Raw genomic sequence first — 9898 nt, 5'->3', positions numbered from 1 at the left:
ATTCACAGTGTATATAAGATGGTGGTTTAGTGTTTTCAGGGTTGGGCCAGAAAAAGAAGTTAGGAGAGAGAGGAGAGAGAGGAGAGAGAGGAGAGAGAGGAGAGAGAGGAGAGAGAGGAGAGAGAGGAGAGAGGTTTACATAATTTTCAGGACCTAAAGAAAGGGACAGGATAGGAGTAGAGGTTTCTTTATGTCTACACAGTAGAAAAATATCTCTTCAAATTTACACAGGTAAAAATGTTTTGTTCATAGGAGATCCTTCCCCTCCTGATCACTGCAAGAGAAGAAGATCACTGAGTCAACAGGAAGAAACATTTCACAACATTACTGGCAATTAAAAAAAAAATACATTTTAAAAGCTCTGGGAGAAGAATATATATGATGAAGGATCTGTTTGCATAGATGTAATAAGTGAGGCTGATAGCAACCCAGGAAGGCGTTGCTAGCATAGACCCAGGAGGCACAATGTGAAAGCAAAGTGGAGCTAGGAAGTCTGATAAAACAGAGGCAACGGGAAGAGCCTTCACAAACCATCACTACGCTTTAGCTATCTTTGGTGACTGAGTTTTAAGAATGTGTTTAATTACCTTCCACTCTGCTTTCCAACTAGTACCTAGGTAATTGACTCCAAAGTGAACTCTAAATTGCTTGGTTTGAGGTAAAAAGTGGGCAGGTGAGGCCCGCCAGGATCCTCGCATGAGCATATGCAAGACCTAAGCCTAAGGCACTGAAAACCTGAGTCAACAGCAAGGATTCCCCAAACTGGGATACTACTGATGAAGGTGCTGGTCAGCAGCAAGGAGTTCTGGTTTTCCTGGCAGCCTGGAGGCCCCCTCTCATCTGCTAAACCAGGGTACAAAATCTGGTCTTGCCCTCTCTTCCTCTCTCCTAGTGCATTGTCCCCAAAACCTCCAGCTCCCCGCTATTCCCCTCAGCCCAGGACCTGGCCCCTGCCTGCTGCAGGAGATGCCCTAGCAAGGATGAGATGGTTTTGCAGTGGTTCCTGTGCTGTTTGGAACAGGCATACCACAGTTCAAAAAATACTTGGCATTAAACATGAAAGACCTGAGCCTAGCAATGAGCAGCAAGAGTGACATTTAAGGCAGAGAACACACGGCGTTTTAGAAGAAATCGCTATCCAGTACAGAGAAACAACCCCATAAACCACAAAATGACAGAATCTGTCCCACTGGAAAATAGCCATGAGAGAGGAGTTCTTGCAAATGCATCTCTGACCTGAAAGACAAAATTAGAAATCTCAGAGCTGACTGTTGTGAAAGCGGCTTTGCACAGTCCAGTAACTTAGGAAGTTTAGATAAGTGTTTGAGTTGTTGTCTTGACTTTTCTGAGGACAACGACCATATTCATACTACCTTTAATGGGGCCAGTGTGTCACCCCTGAACTTTGTGCTGTTGATCCAAAGCAGCCAACATCAAGTCGTGTCAGTGCTTGTATAAGCACAGGAATGAATTCAGTACGGTGCTCAATTTGCTAAGGAACTTTCCCATTAGTAGGCAAACAGTATCACTTTGCTCAAAATCCAAATCTGCTTGTTTGAGGAAAGTCTTTATGAAAATACTGCCATCTAAACAGTTTATGTGAAAAATATCTCCAGGAACAAAATTTAGTAGTGGCAATTCAAATGACAAACTGTAATCCATGGAACTGGAACAAAAGCTGCCTTGAAGGAAGCAAAAGTGCTTTTCCTCTTCAGAAAACTTTGTTTTTTTCAGGGAAAATTTGAAAAAAGAAAGTCCTGGTCCCAAAACACAATATTTTGTTTCTAAGAAGTGGCAACAGCGCCTCAAGTTCAGAAGTCTCAACTTCCTTCTCTCTGGAAGGTAGCTTGAGGCCCCATATCCTTCCATAAATTATGTTTCCATGATGTCCCCCATCTCTATAAAGAAATATGGGAAACTAGCCCCCTTTGCAAAACCTTAGCTTCAGTTGAACTTTCCTCCACCTCAGCTGTTAGAAAATATTTGACCAATCCTTGTAAAAGAAGTTTACCTTACTATCATTTCTATACCGATAAAATAAAATTTAAGCAAATAGAGAATTTATATTTTTGTATATATATATAAAAGTATATACACACATAGTCATATATAGATTTGCAGTAATTAAATCAGTCTAAAGAAGCTCTCTCTCCATTTGAAAAAAAAATCCACCATGTAAAAATGAATTAATGCGCAAGGTATAAATAAATACGAGTTAAATATGTATCATTCTGATGAAGAAGAAAAGGCTGTTTTGTTGTCCCTACCTCCTCCTTAGTAATAGTTATGTGTTAAAGTTTTTGTGCTGCAATAAAGTTTATCTTTTTTTATTATTATTGTTAGAAATTAAATCAAATTAAAAACTCAACTGGCCTGCGTATTTACTGATTTTAGTCCTCTACTCCTGAATTGCTCTTTTTATCCAGACAAGTCAAATGCTGCTGGTACTCTATTTTTCAGTAACATATTGTTCTTTCCTTAAAATCACAAGTCACCCTGTCCTGTCCACAACATGAGGACAAACATGCACACTATGTACACTCCTCTGTAAGACCCAGACACTAAGAAATCCCTACATTAAAAATGGTATAGTATTTCAGGCTTAAAAATAAATGTAGGTGAAGCTACCTTCGGCACAACGTAAAAATCACCCCTTGGGAGAAAAGACTGCCCACATCGTAAACAGGAATAAGTGCCGTAATATTTCTGAGTATTGGGTGCTGGGAATTCCCTCTGCAAGCCTCCGATTTTCAGCATACATTGATTTTTATCATAAGCTGTTCTAAAATTAGAATAGGCCAAGATCTGAAAAGTATCCTTTCTGTTTAGTCTTAGCAGATGGCAACCATGAGGTGCTGTCTCAGCTTGAAACTGTTCCAAAACCTGAGGCACTAATCTGACATATTAAACCGAATTTATATAAAGTCTTGTGTCTTTACATCATGCGACATCATTTATGGCATGCTGGGCAGTGACAGTTTAAGTTATGAAAATGCTGTATCACACAGCAGATCAGAGCTGGCTTTATAGCAGGTCTCATGAATTTCTTCATCCAGAAAGAATAAATTTTGTGTGGGAACATTCTGCATAGAACCCCTGCAGAGCAATGGATTAAAACTAGATTTTAGCATTTACCTCATGCTCAATGATAAATCAGGAATTAGAATTGATAATGGCAGTTATCCATCAACAGCAATGAAACTGCAGATGAACAGGAGTAGCTTTGTGGAGAAAAGGAGTTCCTTTTTATTATTATTAAAGAAAACCTATCCTCTGGCTCCTGTTTCAAAAGTTTCTAGGCTCTGGACAGAGAATGATTAGATCCACGCAGGTTGTCAGCATGGGTAAGGAAGACGCATTTGAAGTAACACCTCTCCAGGTTGCAAAATATTATTCTGAAACTCCAGCAGTGGGCTTGAGCTCAGGCGCAGCAGTTCACATTGCAGACCCCTCTTGACAGAAGACCTGGAAGGGACGTCTACCAGAGCCGGCAGGATTCTGCCCCTCGGTTCATCGTTGTATTTGTTGGGCAATTGAAAGCTTTGCGGAACTCCTCAAAGTTGCTCATGGCACCGATAACTCTGCAAATAGAAAAGAAAAGTGATTGATTGTCTTCTGTTAACACTAGAGGTCTCTAAGTGTTGCAGTGTGCTCACTTCAGGTTGAATTTTCAGGCTTCCCATGTCGTTCTTCCACAAATAAAACCAAAAAGTCCAGGAGAAGCACTCCCATTTAAAGTTAATGTGTAGGCAATCTTGTTTCACTTGGTGCTTTGAGAAGAAGCTTACTTTGCTAGAAACTCAACTAAAACCAATTGCATTTTGTGGATACTCTGTCACTTAGAACAATTTTGTAACCTGACCCTCAGTAGCAAAGGTGGGAGATCAGCCGTAGCCTTGCACAGTGGAATCCTTCTCCCAGCAGCTGCCAAACCACTGCAGTCCAGAAGGCAGGAGCGTGTAGGCACATGGTTCTGCTGGAAGTGATCTGATTTGGTTCGTGCCAGCCCAATTCTTGTACCAACACCCTCTGCCCACCCGCGTACACACACAATCCTGCTCCCTGGGACTTTGCAGCCTGAAGCTGGGGTGGGTTGGGCAGAGTCTGTCATCGGCCAGCCCAGCCTTACACCCGTGAGCTTCTTGACTCCTCTGATGTTTTGGAAATCCATTTTCTGAGGCTTCTGCCCTGACCGGCTCCTAGGTTCTCTTGCTTCCACCACAGATGTTATGATACTGAAAGAGCAGCGCGTCCCTGTCTCACACAAGCCAGACAATGTGTCTGCATCCCAGACTGGCACCTCCAGGCACAGGGGAAGAGCTCGTTCTTTGTATGCAGTCATCCTCGGCTCCTGCTTTCATGTCTGTATTATTTAATGTTGTCAGAAATTATTATTTTACCATTGCTAGATTGTGATTGCATTGTTTGCTGATTTTTCCTATGCTTCTAAGCCTCTTCGAATTCGCTAACCTGAAATTTGCAATGGTATTAAAGTAAACAGCATCCTGAGTTAAAATCAGAAAAGTATCTACTGAGATATTAATTGTATGTCTTTCCACCTTCTTTGTTATATGGTGGGAAGGCATTTTTCTCCATTCCAGACAATCAGCTTCTCAGCATAGCTCAGGATGGTAGAAAACATTCTTATACATTGATTAGACTTTCTGTGGGTAAGAAAATTTGCAATCAGCTGGCACAAAAATGTCTAAAGGTCAGTTTTGTAGGAAGAATTACAAAATTATGTTAGGCTCCAAATAAGATACACAGCTTTACTGTAAAAACATTGCATATACATATTCAGGGACTGAAACAGCAAGAGCTGGTCATGCAGAACAGCAGCTGTTGGTGGGAGTTCTGCTTGTCATGCCAGTGATTTCACTCTGAAACTGGCATTCAAAAATAGCGAACACTAAACAGTTAATACTGAAAATCTGCCAATTAAAAATAAATAAAACCAGAATCTAGCCAGCGAAAGATCTTTATGTGTTCATGCACGTGACTTTTCTACCCATGGTTTGATATTGCCACACATTAACTGTGGAATCAGAGTGGGCTGTCTGGATTTCATCCTATTGGACTACAGTAGAGACACCTTCCCCTGAATTGGTTGCCCTGGGCTCCCTTGGCAGTCAATAGAAATATGTACTTGCAGAGTCTAAGTATCCAATTTTATTACTTACAGAAGGATATATATATATATATATATATATAATTACTTTCAAAATCCTTATTCTTTTTGAGTGTGAAGAGAACCTGGGGTGACTAGCTCAGATGTACACACCTATAGTCAGGATATGTGTTGCTCACTTCTATCATCTTTTATAGTTACTTTTTATAATGACTTTTGAAAGGGCAGTTTGGGCTTTTTGGATAGCAAGAGCTGTCAATGTTGAAACTAACTGTACTGCTGTTATAAAGGTCTTAGGACATAAAAGAAGCAAAGTCGGGGGAAACAGATAATACAATTTGTTATCCTAGTTGATACGATTTGCAAGAAGAGAAAAGCATCACAGTTTCCCTTCAGGTCTGAAAGAGATGCCTGTTCTGAGTACCTCACATAAAAAAACTACAAAAAAGTTTTGTCTGTGTTTTCTAGACCTCAAATTCGTCTAATCTTCTCCGGAATTTTCTTTCTTAGCCCGATTCCTTCAAGAGTTTTCCTCATGAATACTCTATCCCAGGCTTCACTGTATATTTTGTGATTTGCACCATCTCATGGGAATGTAGCTATGTAAGGATTCAGAATATATAAATATACATATAGGTAAATAAATTGAGGACTTTAAAAGGCAAGAGATGGCTATTTTACCAAAATCTTAGCAAGGGTAGGAATTATAAAAAAATATCACTCTGTAGACTGGAGATCAGCCTGATGCTCCTGTCCTCATCGTCATGATGTATTTTCAATTGTTAGCAGGCATGCTGATTTGCATTCTGCACCAGTTTTACCCTAGCTAGGTGATATGACAGCTACTGCAAAGGTACAGTAGTGCAGGTTTCAATGCAGAGTATAGAAGTCTACCAAGACCACGCATACTCATCTGCGTCGCTAGCTTACATTAAATTTGTGTCATCACATTTCTAGTTCCATTATTTCTTAGCCTATTCTGCTTATAAGTAGCCCAAGGTGTGTTATGCATGCCATGTTTATATCTTCAGCTTTGGTGTGGCTGTGTCCAGGGAATATGTCAGAATAGCTATGAAGCAACCTCACAACTCCCCTGTGAAGGGATTGTTGCTATTTTTACTTTACCAAGAGAGAACTGAGGCAAAGGAGGCTCATCACCTAAATTTAGCCATGGAGAAGGTGGGATCCCAGCTCCCTTTTTAGTCAACACAAAGCAGTAGGAACCTCCAGGAGGCAACTAATCCTATGTATTGGAGATACCCCCATTATGAATCAGCTTGCGGAGTTAACATCATTCCCCCAAATACAGAGGTAATGTAGCACTTGACTGAGGACAAGTACACAATCATGAGTTAAGTAAATATAACTGACATGAATTCCAACACAAAAAAAAACTTGCTCTTGGTCACACAAACTCTGTGGAGATGCAGAGAAATAAACTCTGTCTTCCCAATTCTTACAAAGTATTTAAACCTTCTTCTTTCTCCAGCCTTTCCTTCTTGAAGTTCGGGGCTGTCTGTGGTTAGGAGAGCCTGTTGGAGGCCTTTTGGGCAAGGACACAGACATGCTGTTACGACTGGACCACAGCTCCTTCAAGCAAAGTGTCTCTTGAAGGGCAACTGAAGAGCTCAATCTTGAACTGAACTTACAGGGCATGTTTTGCCTTGCATTATCAATATAACTCAAAGTACTCACTTTAAAGCTTTTAGTGAACTCAGGCAGATTAAATCAAGGGCCCTCCTAATATTCATTGTTTTCTAAAGTAGAATTGCATAGAAAAAAAAGTGATAGATTAGATATTTTAGATACTCAGGCCATGATTATAGAACATCACGGGGATCAGAGGGTGTTCTGGTTCAAATGCTTTTGAAGGTAGATGCAAGCCCCTAATTTTATAGAAAAGCATTTGTAATAGTGAAAGATAAGCTAATAAAACCAGTTCAATTTCAATCTAAGCCCAGAGCACAGTCCAATTTTGTGTTTGCTCTTAAACGCCCTTAACATGCTAAATATCTGCACTTGTGCACCGCAGTGATTGATTCTGTATGTATACTGAGTAAATACATTATTTGCACTACCTGAACTGAGGAGGGCTGTGAGCTCCCATATATATTTGCTCTCTCGCAGATTCTGGTCTAAAGGAGTTGCATCTTACCTAATAAAAGATAAAAAGCAGAAATAGGCACGTTATGTGAGATGACTTTGGAAGTAAAGTAGAATGTAATATCACTGTTCTTAAGATGCCTATGACTTACAGAATGCACAAAATAGAAAGACACCACAAACTCGTATTTTGTTTCACCTTTGCTAACTTGCAGTTTTCTGTTGGTATATTCTCTCATTTTTCAAATCCCTTAATGGAGCCAGTCTCCAGCCAGTGTTATTCTCCACCCACTCATTCCCATCATCTAATCACAGTCACTTTACTAGCTCTTTTTTTGAGATTCTCTATAATGGTAGCTTGCTTTTCAGCATGTGCTGCAGCACCTGACGCCTTCACAATTACCAAGCATACTTCTTGGTCTCAAAGCTATGTAATGTGTATAAAAGGTATACGAAATGATGCTTATCATCTCTAGAATTCAGCTATACTACCTGACACATTTGTTCCATGTTGGAATGTCAGTTTCTTTTGAAGTTACACATTATGCTGAGGGTGGTGAGGCACTGGGACAGGTTGCCAAGGGACGTTGTGGATACCCCATGCTTGGAAGTGTTCAGGCCAGGCTGGATGGGGCTTTGAGCAACTGGTCTTGTGGGAGGTGTCCCTGCTCATAGCATAGGGGTTGGAATTAGACAGTCTTTAAAGTGCCTTCTAACTCTAACCATTCCATGATTTTTCAAGTTTCCATCAGTAGTCTGCCATTCACTATTCCTAATGTGATACTTGACCCAATTGTAACTGACCACAAAACAAGGTAGAGAGAATATTTGCACAACTGAATAATCCCTCTTATGCTGTATCCATTGCATGAAAAATCTCATTTAAGCAGCCCCTGCCTTACCTGAACCCCTGTGTTGAATATTTCCTATCAGCAAAATCTTTTAGGCCAGACTGCCCATAGCATATGTGAATTTCAGTGCAATTTTGTCTGGCTGAAGACAGCCCTGGCAGTTTGAATGAGTCTGCTGAAAGCCTTGAGCTCGGTGGAAACAGGCTGAGCTTAAGGAGACCTGGCATACACTGCTCTCACTGTGCATGTGCCTCTCCTCCGAGGGTCCACCGGACGTACAATTCCTGCACCGGTCCTGTGAGACCCCCAGATCTTCCTTATGGCTTCAAGGTTTTCCTGGGGAAAAACTGACACAGTGTGAAACTCAACTCAGCATAAACAGCCAAAGTGGAGTCTACTCATTGGTCAATATTGTCAAACTCAAGTGGCCATAGACCCATACACTGCTACACTGACTCTCGGCAAAGAAGTGATTTTCAGCCAGGGTTGGTTAAAAAACAACATTGGTTGCGTTGGGTCCCATTTCTTCAGTTTTGGATGATTCATTCTTTCAACTGATGGGCAATGTTTTATAGCTCATAATTACTCCTCATGTAGGGAGTTTGTCCCAGCTGTCTTAAACAAATAATTAATTTCTGATTCTCTCCCTTGTTCTACATGTTTTTCTAAAAAACTCACATCCCCTATCAAGTTTTACTGCAGCGTATTTAGTGTACAGCAAGCAAAGATGGGAAAAAAAAACCCTAAGATTTTCTTCACTGCTTCTTCGTTTTCCTGAACAACGTGCTCAGTAAGGAATGGTGGTGGTACATTTGCAGTAGGAGGCTGTGGTGGAAGCAGTCAGAAACTGCTGCATATGACAAGCACCATAAAACTGGGAAGCTAAAATGGAAAGAGGTTAAGGAGTCAATACGTGCAAGAAGAGCCTTGCAGTGGAGGGAAGCAGCAAGAGGAAAGAAAGCTGCCATGACAACACTGTGCCAAACCAAGAATAATTTCAGCAGTTCTGGCACCACAGCTAGATAGATGATGACAAAGAGAGAAAGAGAAAAGAAATAATAGTCCTGGGAGAAGAAGTCTTTGCTTATACCCTTAAAAATCTGGGTTTGGCTAGTGTAGATTGTTGAAACAAAGCAGTCTCATCTCTGCACTGTACATTGTGCAGGTTAATAGATGGGGACTTGAAACACATTTGTACTACTCACATGGGCATAACTCAGAAAGAAAAGCTGGTTGTGTGTGAACTCAAGGCCTGGCAGTAAAGGCTCTTCTTCTCCTCCCCTCTTTTCTGTAATCCATCTCCTGTATGCCTGATAAGAAAGAGATACTGAGTGCCTTTCAGTGACTTGGAGCCTAATCGCAGCTTACTCTTTTTTTTCCAAATAATACTACGTTTCAGGTATTTTTCACCTACTTACCCTGAAAGCCTCTCGCAAACCTCCATTATCAGCAATGTTTTCTGCCAAAGTCCTCTTGCCTTTCACCTGGCAGAAAGAAAGAACATCAGTCATTTGACCCGTTTCTGAACTTCCTCCTCGATCAACTTCAAGAAACGGGAAAAAATAAAACAAGGTGAGAACAACCTCAGCCATTTTCAACCGTCATATCTCCAGTTAAGAAAATTGGGTTTCAATGTGAAAACTGTCAGTAAACAATTCTCTGTGATGAGTTATCCTGGCTCTGGTCCTAGCTCTCTGTAGCACAAAATGTAGTAGATAAAATGCACTCAGGAATCCAGTCTCTGATCTTTGATCTCAGCATCACAAATTTTCCCCTGAAGACTCTTTTTCTGTGGTTACCTGTGAGATCCAATAGC

At 40.8% G+C, this 9898-nt stretch overlaps 1 protein-coding gene across 1 annotated transcript in view; it reads right to left on the bottom strand.

Annotated features, from left to right (window-relative positions):
* Positions 1 to 3478: 3478 nt before the first annotated feature.
* PHEX (phosphate regulating endopeptidase homolog, X-linked) overlaps positions 3479 to 9898 on the bottom strand; it is a 107854-nt gene continuing 101434 nt past the window's right edge. Inside the window, exons 19-22 of the mRNA XM_009893105.1 lie at positions 9501 to 9566; positions 9288 to 9392; positions 7207 to 7283; positions 3479 to 3581 (exon numbers count right to left, since the gene is read on the bottom strand). Of these exons, the coding sequence (XP_009891407.1) occupies positions 3479 to 3581; positions 7207 to 7283; positions 9288 to 9392; positions 9501 to 9566 (351 nt within the window). The remainder of the gene's footprint in view (positions 3582 to 7206; positions 7284 to 9287; positions 9393 to 9500; positions 9567 to 9898) is intronic.

Source organism: Charadrius vociferus, unplaced genomic scaffold, assembly GCF_000708025.1.
Source record: "Charadrius vociferus isolate BGI_N301 unplaced genomic scaffold, ASM70802v2 scaffold169, whole genome shotgun sequence".
Lineage (NCBI taxonomy): Eukaryota > Metazoa > Chordata > Aves > Charadriiformes > Charadriidae > Charadrius > Charadrius vociferus.
The sequence above is the reverse complement of the archived record's forward strand: the minus strand, read 5'-3'. Positions and strand labels throughout refer to the sequence as shown.